Consider the following 19536-nt stretch of genomic DNA (forward strand, 5'->3'; position numbering starts at 1 on the left):
AGCACCAAAGAAGCAGAGGAGAACTGCAGGAATCACCTGTCTCAGCTCTGCTCTGTGTGTGTGTGTGTGTGTGTGTGTGTGTGTGTGTGTGTGTGTGAGTGTGTGAGTGCGCATGGACTCAGCAATCATTGTCAGAGATGGTTTTTTAATTTGATCGGACAGCAGGCGGGAAGAGGGACGGACTGCACCACCCTCAACCCCCTTCCCCCCACCCCACCCCACACCGCCTTCACGGCACTCTTCACACCCCGTCTGGCTCCAGGAGGGAAACCTCCCTCTCGTGTTCTGCTGCTCGTTCCGCACTTTGGTCTCTCTCACTGCTGTCGTCGCCATGGGCGATAAAGGCACAAGGTAAGCACAGCCCACACGCACACCTCTAAATTGGTATATTTTATGACAGCTAATCGTATCGGTGTCATTTTTCACACTGTCTGTGTCTGTTTGCTAGTATTTACGTCTTACATGGGCTGCAAACAAATCTCCCAGTAGTGGCCCCTCTCGCTGGTTTCGTCCCCCATTCTCCTACAACATGTCTCCTGTGTTGACAAGTAGGATTACTTAAAAACTGATGTAAATGTCAAACGCAAAGGAGGTACGCTGGCATTGACTTATTTCAGCTTGTTCTCTTTGGAACTTTCTTCGCCACGCTGCGCACAGTTGTGTTGTCTTGAGAAGATGGGTGTGGGAGTGGGGCTGTATCTAAACATTTCTGTTCACGGTGACTTTGCTGCTATTCGAATGTACAGCAATTTTGAACTGCCGTTTGATGGAATGTGCCTCTATCAGAGCATGCACTGCTTTAGTCCTGTTACAGACCGAGGGCTCCTCCTTGGATCTCCTACCATATAAGTACCATGGACAAAGTGTTTCTCTTCTCTTGCTTTCAGTTTAACTTTATTAATGTCCCATGACAGATTACAGGAAGGTGAGCACTTGTGACAGACCCCGCAGTGAGGCTGCCTGTCTCTCGTCATTTATGTCTTTGCCGGTTGCCCGTATCCAGCGAGACGTGGATAGTTAATGTTATACCCATTAACTTTTGCGAAAGTTAATTCACACTACACGTTTACAGAACTGTGTGTTTGCTGAACTTCCTCAGTCCAGCCACTAAGTACCTTTCTAAACCTGGGTGTACATTGCACTTAATGCAATTATAGTCATAAACACACTTATCTCACCACTGGTTTGATGAAAAATCATAAGTATCAATTTTAATACTCTGCTCCCTAAAACCAGGGGAGGCCATTTTTGATACCGATTCTTTTGAGGCCAAATGGTTTGGTCCAGGCTGTTCAGATTCTCGGGGAAAGGTGGATAGAACATTATGTTCTCCTTTCTACAGGGAGGTTAGCTGACACCTTTAACACATCCTTTCCCTGTCATAGTGTCCTACTTTCTAGAGCTTATCCAGGCTCATTTTTAAGGAATAGGTCAGAACACCCTGGGGGGGGGGGGGGCGGTCATGCGCAGCTGTAATAATGAAATATTCAAAATTACTCCAGTTGTGTTTGTTTTTGCATTTTATCGTAACCTGAGATAACATGCTTAGTGTCAGTCCCTAAAAGTACATTGTGACTGAAATATAGCCAGCTCTGCGGCTTCATTATATCAATTTCTGTAAATGTCACACGCAGTACAAGAAAGACATGAACGTGCTGCAGAGCACTGTGCTGCCTCATGGTCCGTTGTGTACGCATTAATGAGTATTGTTTCACAGAGAGCAGATCTGAAGCGGCTATATCTGCTCTCTTTCTTTGCCTGTCTCAATGCCCTGTGCAGGATTTTTGACTCATCAGTTTTCAGAGGCACTTTCTATATAATATCCATGACTTTAGATTGCCCAGATAACACTCCATTATAGGGCTAAGAAGATATTTTCTTTGGAGGCAGCCTGAAGGCATCAGGGATCTACACTCTTTCCAGCACTTCTGAGAAATCCGGTTAAAGTGACCATGATAAATCTGCGTAATGCACTTCATATCTGGAAGCTGCTGGATTCCAGGAAGTCATTGTTGTTCCAATATTTGTAGTGGTATCCCAACACACTGTGTCTTCAGTGTCAACTAGACATGCAGTGGATCTGATGTTTACATGGTGCAGACTGCTTTCCTTTAACATTTGTGTATTACACCACCACAGTGTCTTACTGATGATGAATGACTGTCACTCTTAATGAAACACAACAGACTTGAGTGATCTATCTGGGGACAGGACAGAAATAACCTTGGAAGCAGACCAGGTTAGGAAAGATAGGGTGCTGCTTTGTGTCCAGGCTCATCACATTTCAAAGAGGCGCACGCTTCGCTCTCTTCGTAAAGATGAAATTCCGTACTCTTTTGCAGTTAAAATTGCTATGGTCATCAAAACTTTTTGGCCAGTTGTGCTCAGTGCTTTGTTGTTTACCTACTGCTTCTCCAAAAGCAGTTGAAAAGCAAAAGCGCACAGTTATGAAAATGTACAGTTATTGGGATGAATTAATTCCTACTGATCCAACTAATGAATTAGTAAATTAATTCATTCATTATTTATGAGTCTTACATTTAATTTTTTCGCGTGAGCATCATCCATCACTATGCAATTATGTCTGTGCTGGGCCCTACACAGTGATCCCTGCATTTCATACACAAATTAAATGTCCTCCAGGAATTCTACTTTGGGACCATCTTCCCCCAGTGTACCTTGGTAGCTAAACAAAGCTGCAAAGCTTTTATTTAATTGTCCCTCCCAGCCTGGGACCAGTAAAGTTCACCTGTGAATTTGGAGCATAATGCATGAGAGAATGGCAGGCTTGACAAAAGCAACAAAATGTCACTCCCTATCAACTCCGAGCAGCAGAAAATTAGTTTCTGTTACATCACACTACCTCTGAAAGTGGATTATGATGGATGCTGTTGTACAATTTGAGTAGCGTTTCAGGACGTGAAATACTGAATTTAAACACCTGCCAACACAGCTTGGTAGACTGCAGACCCAGCACAAGCTGACATATGTGTGAGAAAACACCAAGCTCAAATTTAATTGAAGATGCACTGAAAAATAAAATTTGCAGCTCACTGCAATTCCAAATCTGATTTTGACAAACCCCCTTTGTGGAAATGTGGAGTGAGGTGGTAATTTTATAAGTGACAAGAGGTCCACATGACAGGTAATTCAGAAACCAGTCCATTCTCCCACATCATCATCATCATCATCATCATCATCATCATCATTGTCATCAACTAGCTTCCGTAGGACCTGCCTTTAATGCAGCTACATGCTGCTGCTGTTTGACAAGATTTCCCTCCCCCGTGCCTTTCTGTGAGCGCATCTGATAAAGACCCAGGGTGGAGAAGAAAAATAGACTTCATTTCATGTGTCGTGCCATTTAGTCATTTTGTGGTCGTGCTTGGCGCTGATTGATTCTGAACAGGCGGCACCAGTGAGTCCAAAGCCCACTCCATTGCAGTGTTTAAAAATTCATAGGTACTGCACTATATTAAATTAACTGTGCAATTCTTGTCTCTTTTAAGCGCAAAAGAAAAATGAGGTATAAAGCCACATTGGCTATCACATTACTAAAGTTGCTTTTAAAAAATATACATGCCTGTGCTTGTAGGTCAGTACTATATTTAAAATGTACTGTTTTTTTTTTTTTTTTTTACATTTGTTCATTTATCTGACACTTTTCTGGAAAGCAACTTACAATTTTAAGGTCACAATTATTACGTGCTTACAATTATTTACCCATTGATACATCTGGGTAATTTTACTGGAGCAATTTAGGATAAGTACCTTGCTCAAGGTTACTAAAACCAGAGGTGAGGATCAAACCTGTGGATCCAAAGGCAGTAGCTGTAAGCACTATGGTACCAGCTGTCCTTCTTTTTTTTACAAAAAGAAATTAATATCTATAGTCCTGCAATAGACTACTGTCCAATCAAGGGTGTTCTGTCTGTTTCCAAGATCGACTCTGGACCACTGTAACCCTGCACTGGACAAGCAGTTATAGGTAATGAATGGATGGATGAATGGATATTATGTATGGTGGTACACTGTGGTACAACAGGAAGCACTGGTTCCTCACAGCTCTGGGGTTGTGGGTTTGGGAGCATGTTTGAATCTGGCTCAATATATCAGAGTGCGCATGTTCTCTCAGTGTTTACGTCGGTTTATTGCATGTGCTCCCGTTTCCTCTCACAGTCCAGCAACATATGCTTCAGGTGTATGGGTGACTCCAAATTTCCCACAGTGTGTGAGTCCGTCTCTGATTCTCCTGTGCTGATTGCTATCTCAGCCGGGGTTTATTCTCCTTCGCAACCTATGCTTCCAAGGTAGTGGGTATGAAGTGTATTTTTGTCAGTAGCGAGTCACGTCATAATAAATACAATCAAAATGAGCTAATCTCAGTACTAAATCTGTAAACATGACACAAAATTTTCATGACTGATGTTTATATATTAAATCAGGCTCCTGCTATTGCGTCAATATATATTTACTTAAAGATTCCTCCTGTTTGCGCTAACATAAACTAGACTCTGCAGTGGATGCATTTCACTGAAGTGTTATGTTCACATGAGGAATAGTACCGTGTCAGACCCGTTCCCATCCAATAAAGCAGGAAGTCATACTTTCCCTGTGAAACCCAACACTTCCTGCTCTTCACATCATTATCGACTGCCTGAGAATTAATCTCCCAAATCTGTTATACCGTAAGTTATACATTGCTTTACAGAACTGTATCTGCCAAATGAATAGTTGTAGTTTTGTTCTCAGGTGTTTGTACAAACTGCTGTAGGTACCAAACCCAGAGAGAGATTCCATGGTTTTAGTTATAACTTGTGTGACCCTGGAATGGGTTCCTGATAACAGGACTTTGTTATTGATGGCCTGGTTCCGGCTTGACACAACTGGTAAAGTTAGCAAGTTTCTGTTATTTTGAAATGCAAAACTGAACAACCTTATTTACCCTCAGTGTCAAATCAACACACTTATCAGAACTTGAATATCATTATTTAACACGGCGGTTTTAGAAAGCTGATGCATGCATGATAAATTGAGTATTTTTGTATTTTAATTTCATCCTAATGCTAGCAAGTACATACTGAACAGTGCCTCCATTTTCATCATGCCCACTCTTTCATTTCTGTAAAATATGCAGTTGCTACTTAAGTACCACATTTTTCATGGAGTGAGTAGCACTTTTTGTGAAAACTGAGGCAAAAATTACAATTTTTTTCTCTTAAAAAAACAATGATGAAAAAGAAACATGGATTTTCAGCAGAGCTACTTTTATAAACAACATTACTTTGTTATGTAATATGTCTTCATGGCAATAACTGCACTGAACTTCTTTGTCTATAAACTATTCCACTGTTCCTGATTTTACTCTTGGGATCTCTTGTCTAACCACTTACTATTTCACAGTGCCTTGCAAAAATATTCACAAATCTTAAAAGTTAGCACCATTTTCTGGACTTCAAAAGATTCAAAGATGTTCTCCCAATCACAATTTTTACTGAGATCTACTTCACAGTATATTTAACAGTATTTTTCAAAAACCAAAATCAGTTGTTTGTCCTCAGATATTAAAAATAAAATGTAAAACTGAAATGTGCTGCTTGTATAGGTATTCAAACCCCCATGCTCCAAAAGTTTAAAGTGCCAAATTGTTCCCAAACAAGATGCATTTGCCTCTTATTTGGACATAAGTGAATAATTAGTTTCTACCAGTGAGCAATTAAATTAAAGGGCACATTTTTCTACATATAAAAATCGCTCTATTGAGGATTAGCAAGGCTATGAACACACTGCAAAAATGAAGAATAAAGAGAATACCACTGAAGACAGAGGTGACATGATCCAAATGTATAAGCCAGGAAAAAAAAAATCAAAGTGCTTGGATGTCCCAGTGAGCACTACTGGATCCATCATCAGGAAGTGGAAGGTGTATCAGGCCACCCAGCCACTGTGTAAAGAAGACCATCTATCAACACTTGGCACCCAGGCAAAATGTAAACTGGTAAGGGAAGCAACAAAGATGCCAGCCATCACGCTGAAGGATCTACAGAAGGCAGTTACTGAAATTGAGGTACATATACATGAGTCCACTATATAAAGATCTCTCCGTAACACCGGACTAGAAGGTGGCAAGAAAGAAACCATTACTCACCAATATCCATAAAAGATATGTTTGGAGTTTCTCGCAATGAATGAGATGGACTCAGTTTGGATGTGGAAAATTGTTTTGGTGAGATGAAAACAAGGTAGAGACTTTCAGCAAAAATTCAAAGTGCTATGTATGGTGCAAACCCAACACTACCTACGCCTCAAAAACACCATCCCTACAGTAAAATATGGTGGTGGCTGCATAATGCTGTGGGGATGCTTTTTATCTGTAGGAACTGGTAATCTTGTTAAGATTGATGGAAGAATATATGAAACCAAATACAGGGAAATACTGGAAGAGAAACCTGTTCCAGTTGGCTCAGAAACTGAAGCTTGCTAGAAGGTGAACCTTCCCTTCAAAACAATAATTCCAAGTCCAAGGCAACACTGAAGTGGTTCAAAAACAACAAAGTGAATGTCCTATACTGCCCAAGTCAAAATCACAATCTCAACCCCATTGAGAAGCCGTGGCATTTTTTGAAAATTGCGGTCCAGCAGCACCATCCAATCAACCTGAATGATCTGCAGAAATTCTGCCAGGGAGAATGAGACAAAATCACTCCTGAGCAGTGGGCAAAGCATGTTCAGACTTATCCCAAAAGACTTAAGGGCATTTTTGTGGCAAAAGGATGCTCTACTAAATCTTAATGTGTGGAGCTTGTATACTTATGCAAGCAACATTCTTCTAGTTTTTACTAAATGTTTTAACAAATTTCTTTTTTAAAAGAAACTACTGGAACACTTATGTTTGCAATGAAAATACTTATTGGAAGAATGTGTGTGTATCTTTTTAAATCCAGAAAATGTGGTTAACTTACAAGGGGCTTGAATACTTTTGTAAGGCACTGTATTTAGTATTTGTTTTTTCATAAATCTCACCAATTCAATTCACACGTCTAGGCTTTAGCTGATAAGATGGCAGTCGTGAATGGCGAGCATTGCCTCAAGGTTTTCAACAGCCTGCTCTAGCTCTGGCTCTGAGGTTCTTTATTGTGCTTTGTTATTTACAATGTGTCATGCCTAATGCTGCTGGGCAGTCAAAACACAAAGGCACGTGCGCAACGTGTCCCGGAGGGCCACAAGGAAAGGAGGGGCTGTTTGCCAGCCTGGTCTCCCCAAGCTGCTCAATGAGGGAGGGAGCCAGTAGCCCTTTTCTTACCCAAAAGCGTGTACTGTTGCGTTCCACCCCACAGATCTGTCATGTTGCTGACATTTATGTTACATTTATAAATTTCGCAGATGCTTCTTTCCAAAGCAACTTACGAAACAGTGGAAACTACATTTCTCGGACAGACAGAGATACTATAGACACAAAGTTCTGTCACTTACAACTGTCTGGTTTAGCTTGGCTGCCACACCGAACAGAAATAGGCTACAAAGGACAGTCAAGACGGCTGAGAGGATCATTGGTGCACCCCTGCCTACCCTTCAGGTCCTGTACAAGTCCAGACTGAGGAAGCGGGCGGGCAAAATCCTCACTGATCCCACACACCCTGGGCACAAACTCTTTACACTCCTCCCCTCTGGCAGATGTTACAGATTTCTCTCCACCAGAATGACCAGATACAAGAACAGCTTTTTTCCCCCAGGCATCACTCTCATGAACAGTTAACACTTCCCTATAGGCCTCCTGTCAGTGCAACATTATCCAACCACTTTTTGTAACTTACTTATTTACTTTTTGTATTTATACTACTATTTATACTCTCGTGTTTGTATACTCTGTAAATATTTTTATTTATTCTGTAATTCTCTAGGGGGGTGTGGTGGCGCAGTGGGTTGGCCCAGGCCCTGCTCTCCGGTGGGTCTGGGGTTCAAGTCCCGCTTGGGGTGCCTTGCGGCGGACTGGCATCCCGTCCTGGGTGTGTCCCCTCCCCCTCCGGCCTTACGCCCTGTGTTGCCAGATAGGCTCCGGTTCCCCGCGACCCCGTATGGGACAAGCGGTTCTGAAGATGTGTGTGTGTGTGTGTGTGTAATTCTCTGTCAGCTGTTTGTCTATAAATACTGGAGGTGCCTAGAATCACAGCAAATTTCTTGTGTGTGTCAGCACACTGGCCAATAAAACTCATTCTGATTCTAAGTTTAGTCACTTCCTCCAATACCACTGTTTTTGCGGACACAAATTAGACCAGCAGCTGCATTCTTATTATTATGAGTCCCGGTCTACTCCATGTCCAGTACTCCAGAAACCAGTGACAAAGTTGAAAGCCCAAGCACAACGATAGTTGTATTAAAGCACGCCTTTTTAAATAAAAACTTATTTATAACTTAATAAGCTTTCAGTGGTACTCTATTAAACACACATTTCAGCGTTTGGGATATTTTCCACTGGGTAATAAAACTATTGTAGTGAGACCTGCAAGAGTCCACTGCAAGAAGCAATTTCATTTGTTCTTGTTCCAGCATGATCATTCTATTAACATGGTTAGAGAAAAAACATTTTCCACAGTAAAACTATTAATATTATTATTTTCTATTAATAAAATTTAATTTAATGAAAACTGAAACAATATCAAAGTACAAAATATGAAAAAAAAAATCTAACTACAATACAGTTATATCCTCATTCCCTGCTTCTGCACAACAGAAATAAATGAAAATAGGACTGCTTATATAATGTGTGATTTGCATATGAATGTATGTTGTAAGCAATTGTCACAGAAGAATTAAAACAGGAAGTGCTCCTCTTGTTGCTATGAAAACGACAATTCATTAATATTTACCTTTATCAGTTGTGCCAGGATTTATTTGGTTGACAACACATGCTGTGAAGAAATATACTGGATCCAAGGGCACAGAGAATCACAAAGAGTGTTATTCTGGAAACAAATCCATTGACTTATTTGTACAAACTGCTGCATAATAAATTCCAAGTTCCAAAATTTGGCAAAAAAGTGTTTTTGTCTTTATGGTCCTCAAAGACAGGAAGGTAATCACAGTGCTTCTCAGTAAGTGCTTCAAAAGCTGCCAGTTTTCAGTTTAGATTTTCAAAACTTTTTTATTTATTTATTTATTTTTTTAATTTATTTTAAAGCACAGTATTTAACTGGAAAAGACAAGCAAAAATTCTGCAAACAGTCATATTTGCTTTAGCACACAGGTGTACACAATGAATTTTAAACCTCCAGAGAAAAGTTTTAGCTGCAAATCACCTTCTCGCAGAACCAGTGTGATTTGAGCATGGACACATAATGCACAGACAGCTTTTCAGAATGCGTTTTCATTAAAAATTGCTGTGCAACATTAAGCCATATGGGAAGGGAGGAGGAAATTGCATTTGAAAGCATTACTCAGTGGTGCAGGTACTAGCTGGGACAACAAGGCAAGCAGTGGATTCAGACATGACTCTTCAGAATAAGAACCAGGCTCCTATTTCTTGTCTTGCTGATGGTAACCTTATTGTACCACAGAGTAGAATCATTTGGTGATTGAATAAATTCAAATGTCATCTCAGTGGTTGCAAAAGAGTTCAAAAGTGCCATAACAGCTGTAAATCTGAAAGAATTTTTGTGTCCATTTTACTCTGATATCTGCAATGTTGCTACTATTGTCTCTTGCAGTTGTACACTTAATTTTTCAGTCACATATCAAGCTATGCCTCATTTTTTATCTATTTCAGAGTGTTCAAGAAAGCAAGCCCTAATGGAAAGGTAAACACAGTTTATATTTTATGAACAACTTGAATTTTTTGCCTGATCAGACATGGTATGTAGAATTTTACTTCATTAAAATTGCACAACATTCATTTAGCTTTAATTTGGCTGAAGACACTTTCAGCTTAACCCTTTCCACTGCTGTATATTGTTTTAGCCCTCGGTAAGGTTCTGGAAGTTGGAAGTGCAGTCAAAAGATCTAGTGAGAAGTTCAGTTTATTAACTGCATGCTAGCTGTGCAGCACGGTCTTGTGAGAGCTGAGGTTTGTAATATCAAGCTGGAAAGACCATAGCCAGAGACATCAGCCTACTTGAGAGAACAAGTGTGAGGAAAAAAAATACATGTACGAGTCACCCATACCTCCATGGAGTTCTGAGGCCCCTAGGTTTTGTTTAAAAGTCTCAATTGTGGCAAACCAGTATGGGTATTTCGACCAAAAATGAAGCCAGATGTGTTTCTGTGACCAAATATTCTTATGTTGCACATTCAACAAAATTGAGATGACCCTTTTAGTCACTTCTAAGCAATTGTTTTTTGGGGGCCTGAGGTGAGGAGGTACAGGGTTAAAGAAGGCAGTGGCAGACGAGAGATTTCATTTGAGACATAAAGGAGAGACAGATTAGCAAATACGGTATGCAATAAGTGCAAATGACCCGTTAACTTTTTCAGCTTACGGTTTATCTTGGCAAGAGGGACTTTGTTGACCAGATAGACCTCGTGGAACCTGTTGGTAAGATAATTACGTCAATATACCTGTTACTAAAACTACTTTCCAAGCACACTAACTTCATTACAGTAGAATGGTAAAATAATAACAAAACAACCTTTGGATTTGCAAACTTGTACAGCACAGTTTATTTCAAAATGTCGCACACATTTTGAATAACTCATAGCTTTTGATGGAGATCCAATAAATCCTTTGTTTTGTCATCAGAAAATATTCTCTGAAGTAGAAAATGCAGAGGTCATATTTCACTTTTCTCTACGCATTCCAGATGGTGTTGTTTTAATTGATCCAGAATACCTAAAGGAAAGAAAAGGTATACAGATTTAAAACCTGCAGCCTTGTTCATCCTCATATCTCATACATACATATTTCTGGTACAATGATATAATAAGACCTGACTTATTTAGGAGATGGTCCAGATGACTTGAGAGATTTTTTTGTAGGTCTTTTGTCAGGAAATGCACCACTTTCACAACTTACTCATCCTTCTGCTCCAATAAATCTTAGTAAATCCGGCCAAATATAGTAATTTAAAAAGTGCTTAATTGTTCAGACATACACCCACAGCCAGTTTAGTATCTGTCATATGTGCTTTGACCACTTTTAATGACCTAAAATGACTGGGTTGAAATAATACATTTCTCCATATTTCCAGACTTTGAGGAAGCTCATGGCCTGGGTTTGCGGTAGCTTAAGACCTGAGGTCATTTTGAATTTACATTTATTATTACGTAGGATCATAGCTGCTAGATAAAAGTTTCCGAAGAAGCCACATCACATAGCCCCTTTATCCATGCATGTATACTAACCTACTATTACATGTAGTTCCTCTCTGTCAAACAGATTAACTTGCATCATATTTGCTAGTGCAGTAATTTATTCTCTTCCCTTTTCCAGTGTTTGTGACGTTGACTTGTGCCTTCCGCTATGGCCGGGAAGACCTGGATGTCTTGGGTTTGACATTTCGTAAGGATCTCTTCATGGCCAACATCCAAGCTTTTCCGCCATTTTCAGAAGGAAAGAAATCTTTGACTCGTCTTCAAGAACGCCTAATCAAAAAACTTGGAGAGCATGCTTACCCATTCACTTTTGAGGTAGAAAAATAATAACACCTTTTAGAGAGAAGTACAGAATCACAAATAAGGGACTGAAAACTAAATCACAAAATTTGTAGATGGATGACAAGGGTCTTTGATAAGGCATTTTATGAATAAAAAAGCTAAATGTGTTTGGAACCATTTTCTCATTCTTTATCACATTACTTAAGGGTGTTTTGACACTACAATGACAGAGCAGTGTATTACTACCTTTTTCTTTAATATATTTACTCATCTGACCCCTGTTTCAGATTCCTCCCAACTTACCTTGCTCAGTGACCCTACAACCAGGACCAGAAGACACAGGAAAGGTAACTCAAAGTCCCAATCTTCACTATATTCCATAGTTGTATATGAAAGTGTCGTACATTTGATGAGTATGGTTCTGACCAAGGTTCAATGGAGTTTCAGATCCTTACAAAGGGCTGCACAACCATGGCCATAGGGTTGTGGTTAATGCTAATGCCTTTGGACCCAAAGGTTGCAGGTTTGAATCCCAGCTGTAGTACCCTTGAGTAAAGTACTTTCCCAAAAATTGCTCCAGTAAAATTACTCAGGTATACACATGGGTCAATAGTTGTAATAGTTCAACACTGTAAGTTGTTCTGGAGAAAAGTATCCACTAAATGAATAAATATAAAGGTCCAGACTACTAGAGCTTAGTGAGTTTTCTACAAATGGCTTCAGAAATTTCCTCTGAGTGTTTCATAATATGGCTCAATGAGTTTCTGAGTTGCTAATTTAACATTTGCTGGGGTTTAATTATATTGGATAGGGCCCAAATCAGCTGTATTCAGAGAGCTCATTCTACTTACCCCCTTAGGTTTATTGAAGTTAGAGGGGATTACTTTTTCACACCTACGAATGTACATTTACTTATCTTCCATGCTAAAGAAATGGCATAAAAACAATATTGGTGTTACTTTCTTTCTCTCTTTTCCCATTCATTTACAACTATAAGTGACAAAAATGTTTGATGGAATTTAATTTCTAAAAGCTACAAAAACATAAAATTGGACAGAAGCAGACACTTTTTCACAGCACTGTGTTATTTAGATAAAGCACGTTTTAAAAAGCAATTCCATGTTGACACTGTACAAAAAATCATAACTGGCAAGTTGATAATTTTATGAGAGTCAAAGCCATGCAGCCAAATTGTAGTGTTACGTTCCAGAGTACATTGTTCATTTGTATTCATATGGCTAGCTGTGAAACAGAGAAATGTCAGCATGAGGTTAATTTGATGCTGCCCATAAATTATACACACTGGCCTTTTTTTTTGAAGGCCTGTGGCGTCGACTTTGAAGTTAAAGCTTTCTGTGCAGAGAATGTTGAAGAAAAAATCCACAAAAGGTGATGTATAATTCCCAGAACTATGTTTAACATCGTCATCAGTCAGAATCCATGGAAACACAGTCAATGAATGCATTCTAGAGCTCACAAAGCAAAAAAATGTTGTTTAGTCTGTATGGATGGCAGGAGGGAGTTGCTAGTATGTCCAAAATAACCTGTCAACCCCTGTGTCTGCTCGCGTCCTCAGCAGAAATCCAGTATGAGCCAGAACCAAGTTGTCACAAACCGTAATCATTGACATAATATAAATCCATTACTATTGTTACTGTATTACTTGGGTAGTTAAAATTTATAATAATACAGGGGAGCATAATATGGTGAAGCTCACACACGTCTGTCTGTCTTCGTCACACAGGAACTCGGTATGTCTTGTGATCAGAAAGGTTCAGTATGCTCCGGAAAAGCCCGGCCCACAACCCATGGGCGAGACCACACGACAGTTTCTCATGTCAGACAAGCCCCTGCACTTGGAGGCCTCTCTGGACAAGGAGGTGAAAAAGAACTCTTGTTTTGAAGGATAACGAACGGTATTTGAAGGAGAATGATAATAATTACATCACCCTCCGACACGACCAACCCTAATCCTCTGATATCAGGCCTCTTCTGCAATTCAGCACATGAAAGCAAGTTTTTCCAGTTTAAACCAGGGTATCAGTTTAATTTTTCTGTAAAAAAAACAACTCAATCCAGCATTTCAGAAAGTTACACAATACTGACCTCTGTGGGTTTTGCCTGGTAACCATGTAGACATTTCTGTAACACAGCGCTGCTTGAAAGTACTGTATGTGAACCATCCAGTGATGGTTATTATTCTTGTATAAAATTTTAAAATTATCTTTTACAATCTAAATCTTATAACAAAACTTTTAAAATGAATAAAGGATGATGATTTAAACACCTAATTATACTTACCTACTTGGTTTAACCAATGCAACTTGGGGTTCACTTATTTTTGCTCCTGCACTGCTTCCATGTTCCTACCACACACGAGTTCCTCTAAACCAACATATGGAATTGGTCATTGCACACATGGTACATCAGACTGTTTTTCATGTGGCACAGTGGGTTGGACCGGGTTCTGCTCTCTGGTGGGTCTGGGGTTTGAGTCCCGCTTGGGGTGCCTTACAAAGGACTGGCATTCTGTCCTGGGTGTGTCCCTTTGCCCTGTGTTGCCGGGTTAAGCTCCGGCTTCCCGTGACCCCGTATGGGACAAGGGGTTTCAGACAATGTGTATGTTTTTCTCATGAAATAACTATTTCATGGCTAAACTAAGGGACAAAAGGGGTCCACATGCTTTCAACATTGTATGTATGTATGTATGTATAATTATATAGTGGCTTTTTAAATTAGTTTTATGAAGAGTACAGGGTCAAAACAGCATACAGATAGACAGTACACCGAGAATGAGCAAACATATCAACATACATACAGCAAAGGCTCAGGCTCAAAAGGTTACAATTTATCACATGTACGACCATGCAACGCTTTCAAATAACTTCCATTTCTTTGTTAAATATGTAAAAATGCATAGTCTCTATACATTAACATCATCAAGAAATGAGTTTGGATTGTGATGTAACAAGAGAATAGTTGGTGAGAAATCAATTTTTTTTTTGCAGTGCAGCAAGCATGTGTCTTATCACATTCCCAGAATAAATATCTCAAAGTACTGGGAGAAGCTTTGCATTTATAGCACAGCAATGTACAGTGTTTTACATCTGGATGCAGTAACACTGTGTAATGCTTCCGTAAAGAGACCCTCTCCTTACTTAAGGTGTAGAAAGCAAATTTTACAAAGTGTGCAAAAATTATTGATAAATACAGTTTTTGCCAATTATGTTAATGTTCAACTCAGTTTCTTGAGTTTGTTTAGTGGCAGTTTGCAGCGAAGCTCATTGAAATACTTTATTCTTATCTTTCAGATATATTATCATGGAGAACCAATCAACGTTAATGTGCATGTGACAAACAACACAAACAAGACAGTGAAGAAAATGAAAGTTTCAGGTCAGTAAAAGGTGTTCATTCAAGATATGCCTGTATTTTTAAGACTTACATTGTTTTGAAATACCTTTTTAATGCTTCTACACAGTGCGCCAATATGCGGACATTTGCCTGTTCAGTATCGCACAGTACAAGTGCCCTGTTGCAATGGAGGAGTCAGAGTAAGAAATGTAATTTTACTCTATGAAATGAACAGTAGACATGTTTTTGGGAGAAATTATCAGAACTATGTAGTATGTAGTAGGTAGTGTTGAGATACTAATAGATATCTATCTATCTATCTATCTATCTATCTGTTTGTCTGTCTGTGGTCTAAAGAGTTTGTTTCCTGTTTGATAAAGACATTTAAATCATGTTTTTGCACACAATACACAATCACCATCATTTGAAAAACATGTAAAATGTCATGTTCTGAATGCTCCATACTGGTATTTTAATTTATTTTATGATTGGCCATATTATTTTTAATCGGTACATTTTAATGAACTTGTTTTTATCCCCTGCAGTGACATAGTTGCCCCAAGTGCCACTTTTTGTAAAGTATTCACACTTACACCCTTACTTGCCAACAACCGCGAGAAACAAGGGTTGGCTTTAGATGGAAAACTAAAACACGAGGACACAAACTTAGCCTCCAGCACTTTGTAAGTACTTTTGTTTTTCTTACGCCTACAATGAATTCCAGTGATAATGTACTACATTTGCACACTGACTTCCTTTGAGAAACTTTACTACTTATTTTACAGGTTAAGAGAAGGCGCTAACAAAGAAATCTTGGGTATTATTGTATCTTACAAAGTTAAAGTGAAGCTGGTTGTTTCACGGGGCGGGTAAGTATTTTCATGTCCATGCTGAAATCCATGATTTTGTCATTCTATTTTTGATCACATTGGATTTTGAATTAATGTGACAATTTTTTCAGACTCCTGGGAGACCTTGCAACAAGGTATTTTTCATTTTCATTTTGTTGTTATTTTTCATGTCATTAGTAATCGAAAGTAGATCAGTAAGCTGTCTCATTGTTTTGGTGTAGTTTCCCTCCTGATGAGAATTAAACAATTTATTTTAAATAAATAAAATATATTTTTTCCTACTGTTTTTTCTAGCATGATGGGTAAGGTCTTTTCGATGAATTGAATATCTGCGTCATGTGTTTTTACTGTAAAATCTGTCTGACACAAATGAGCTTCTTTTGAAAATCTGTCAGAGGAATTTATTACTGATGAAATTCATATTTTGCTTTTACTGTAACAACATAACCCATGCTCTTGTATTTCATTCACAGTGACGTATCAGTTGAACTTCCTTTTACATTAATGCATCCAAAACCAATTGAGGAGACATTGCATAGAGAAGGTACACTTCTATTTACTTCCCAGTATAAGAAAATATGATTTTAATCCTATTACCCTGAGAATTTACAGAGGAATTTTGAATTTGCTCTAATACACAAGCTCTAAGCTCTGTCAGTGTATTTGGAAAGTATTACTGTTAATGTATTTTCAAAATAACTGCTGTTGTTTACTCTTTGTCTCAGTTACAGAAAACGAAGCCCCAGTAGACACAAATCTGATTGAGTTTGACACAAAGTAAGCAGACTACTATTTCCTCACTGAACTGGACTTTTGCTGTGGTAATTTGCAAAAGCCTGGTGCCCTGCCCTTTAATTCTCCTCTAGCAGGGCCCTCGTAGGCCTGTGCATGTAGTTAATGTTAAGAACTAAATGAGGGGGGGGATGCAGGCGTACATCTCATCTGATGCTGTTGGCTATCCTGTCTTCACTAGCCAGGCTACAAACTTTCCTGACATAAAAAAAAAAAAAAAACTGAGAAGAGAGTGCTACCTGCCCAGTTTCACCCACAACTCCATAAACACCTAGCTGACAATAAATGTTGGTCTTAACAACAATGATACAGAAAGCCCACATGTTTCATAGACCCATAGGATCATGAATTGTTTTTTTGTGCCCTGAAAAACCTTGCCATTTGACTAGTCTAATAGTCTGGAGATTGATACACGGATGTCCTGGCCACATGCCTCATGCCAAAACGATTGATACACCACTTAGAAACACATACATTATTGAGATGTCATGGTTCGGTGCTGAAGATAGTGATTGTTGTATATAATTTATCTCTTGTCACTCACTCACTCACTCACTCACTCACTCACTCACTCTCAGTAAGTACTGTAAGTGAGTATCAGTAAATGCTTCTCCAAGCTAGGGTCGTGATGCACAGGGTGCAAGACTAATCAGGGGTAGACCCTGGACAAGACACCTGTCCATCCCAGTAATCTCTTGCTGTTTACTTCGCCGTTAGGCTCTTTGCTATTTCTGGTGGCCCTTTGCTGTTATGCTGACCATGATCCCTAAAGCATGGTGTTCACACTGCCTACTCTTGCTTCCCTAGTGATGATGACATTATCTTTGAAGATTTTGCACGACAGAGGCTGATTGGGCTGAAGGATGATGAAGAGGAGAATGGCACTGACTCGCCAAAGATGAGTGACAGATAGACACTTGGGCATTCAGGCACTACTACCTGGATGAACTAAAAGACTAGTGCTGGCACCGTGGTCTCTTTCTTGCCTTTATTCTCCTCTATTCATGCTGGGATGTATAACTGAAGACTTGTGACACATGGGTTGAACATTATGTAGTGAAGAGTTAGGATCCTCCACTGTGTTGTGCTGAAGAAATGTAGGTTAACAGAAATAAAAATAATTTTTATTTTTAGGACCAAGATCTTACTGTTTCACCTGTTTCTTCAGATTAATACTATGTTTATACATATCTGTTTTGATTCCTTCAGCTGAATTACAAATTAAAACAATATTGATATTGCATTTTGATATTATTTTTTTACAAATCAGATTTTAATTTTTTAGTGTAGTGTTTCAAGTTTTTCCCATTTACACTTGTCAATAAGTAGGTGGTCAGTGAAAATGAGTACAATGACAAAATTACAGTATTTTCTATGGTTTTCCTATTTATTTTACCAGATGAAAAATTTTAACCTTTCTTAGAATTAAAAGCTTATCACATATTTCAGTTCCTCAGTGTGAAATTAAAAAAAAAGGCTGAATTACTCTTAATACTTGTAATTAGGTGTGTAACATTTGCAATGAACAAAACCTAAATGAATAATTTCAGCTAGCTTGAATTGAAAATAGTGTTATTTGGCATGAAATATAAGTATAACATTGCTAGTGTGAGACTGTTGAAACATTTTACATGGTCCCCATAGTTATGCTCATTTTGTATGGCCAATTTGTCTCATTGCATGGGCAGGAACTGCCTATATTTCAGTTAAACATTTTATTTATTTTTCTCTTCATAATTAATGATAACATCACATCTAACAATGCAGCTGGATTCCTATGACCTTCTAGCAAAATATGTTTAATCTCTTTCTTGTATTTAAATGGAGTCTGAAATTGTATTTTTTTATTAAGGTGTTGCTTTATGCATGACTGAAACTCCAATCAACCATGAAAGGGTTTTATTAAGTTTCAAGTTTATTGTCATAGATACAAGTACCATGTACATGTGTCATGAAATTCTTCCTGAAGGCTTCTCCACAGACTATGGACAAAGACAATAGAAATACTGCACAAACAAAACAATGACAATAACAGTGAGTAGTGCAACAGCAATAGCAATAAATAATGGTAACAGTAGTAACAATAATGCTAGCTGTCAGTCAGAGAACTCAGAATGAGAGAATGAGAATGCTTAAAGTGGCAGTGTAATTTATCAATTTGCTTGGGTGGAGCAGTCCAACTCTAGTTACTAAAGGCAGCACATTGGTTAGTGTTGTATATTACTGAGTGGTTTTGTAGTTATTTGCTGTGGGAAGCAAGGTTAGTTGTAGTTATTGTTAAACATGCATTCGTTCTTGATGTCATTCTATACATTTCACAAAACAGCCATAAAATTGAGTTTGTTGTGTTGAATTTTTTTAATTCTGCCTGTATTTATCTAAAGGGATGTTAATTCAACAACACAAATCATTTCCTAGTCATTGCAATCTAATTGTTTTAATTTAATCTTTTTTTTTTTTCTGAATGACACTCAAATCAGCTATAAGCTTATTTTAATTTGAGGTGTTTCAATTTTTGTCAAAGGTCAATTTAAAGAGGTTCATTATTACATTACATCATTATGTCAGTATCTGGAAACTTTCCTGACTTCATTACTTAAAATTTTAATAATGAATTATTACTTAAATGTTATAACAAATTACAACAACTAAATGTTACCTTATTTCGAGATACAAATGATTTTCCCTGTTTACTGTATATAATCCAGATTTTAATATTTTTTTCCGTATATATTCATAATAAAGGCCTGCTACGTATTTCAGAAAAAAAGAATAAAACTAATATCAAGAAAAAAAATCATAGTTTTAATGGATAGAAAGTGATAATAGTACACATTATAAACACACCTGATCGTTTCAAGGAGTTTCAGAACTAAAATGTTTTTCAGTGTGATTTTGAACTGATTGCAAAAGCTGCGACAAAACCTCCTAAGATGACACCTCAAGGGCGGCA

At 38.4% G+C, this 19536-nt stretch overlaps 1 protein-coding gene across 2 annotated transcripts; it reads left to right on the forward strand.

Annotated features, from left to right (window-relative positions):
- Positions 1–4: 4 nt before the first annotated feature.
- On the forward strand, positions 5–17653 carry arrb1 (arrestin, beta 1). Of its 2 annotated transcripts, XM_018750543.2 has the most exons (16): positions 5–351; positions 9764–9794; positions 10468–10528; positions 10794–10838; positions 11423–11619; positions 11874–11933; positions 12908–12975; positions 13331–13466; positions 14898–14982; positions 15068–15140; positions 15486–15623; positions 15726–15809; positions 15902–15925; positions 16265–16335; positions 16517–16568; positions 17391–17653. In XM_018750543.2, the coding sequence occupies exons 1-16, from the start codon at positions 332–334 to the stop codon at positions 17494–17496; spliced, it is 1251 nt and encodes a 416-aa protein (XP_018606059.1). In that variant the 5' UTR covers positions 5–331; the 3' UTR covers positions 17497–17653. The 2 variants fall into 2 exon arrangements, with proteins under 2 accessions (XP_018606059.1, XP_018606060.1); XM_018750544.2 differs by lacking the exon at positions 10794–10838.
- Positions 17654–19536: the final 1883 nt, after the last annotated feature.

Source organism: Scleropages formosus, chromosome 10 (genome assembly GCF_900964775.1).
Source record: "Scleropages formosus chromosome 10, fSclFor1.1, whole genome shotgun sequence".
Classification (NCBI taxonomy): domain Eukaryota; kingdom Metazoa; phylum Chordata; class Actinopteri; order Osteoglossiformes; family Osteoglossidae; genus Scleropages; species Scleropages formosus.

Excerpts from the sequence above, each read along its gene's own strand:
- arrb1 (XM_018750543.2), top strand. The coding sequence starts at position 332 with ATGGGCGATAAAGGCACAAG. Across the intron at positions 11,934-12,907 it reads GACCAGAAGACACAGGAAAG|GCCTGTGGCGTCGACTTTGA; the intron begins GTAACTCAAAGT and ends TTTTTTTTGAAG. Across the intron at positions 15,810-15,901 it reads CTGGTTGTTTCACGGGGCGG|ACTCCTGGGAGACCTTGCAA; the intron begins GTAAGTATTTTC and ends CAATTTTTTCAG.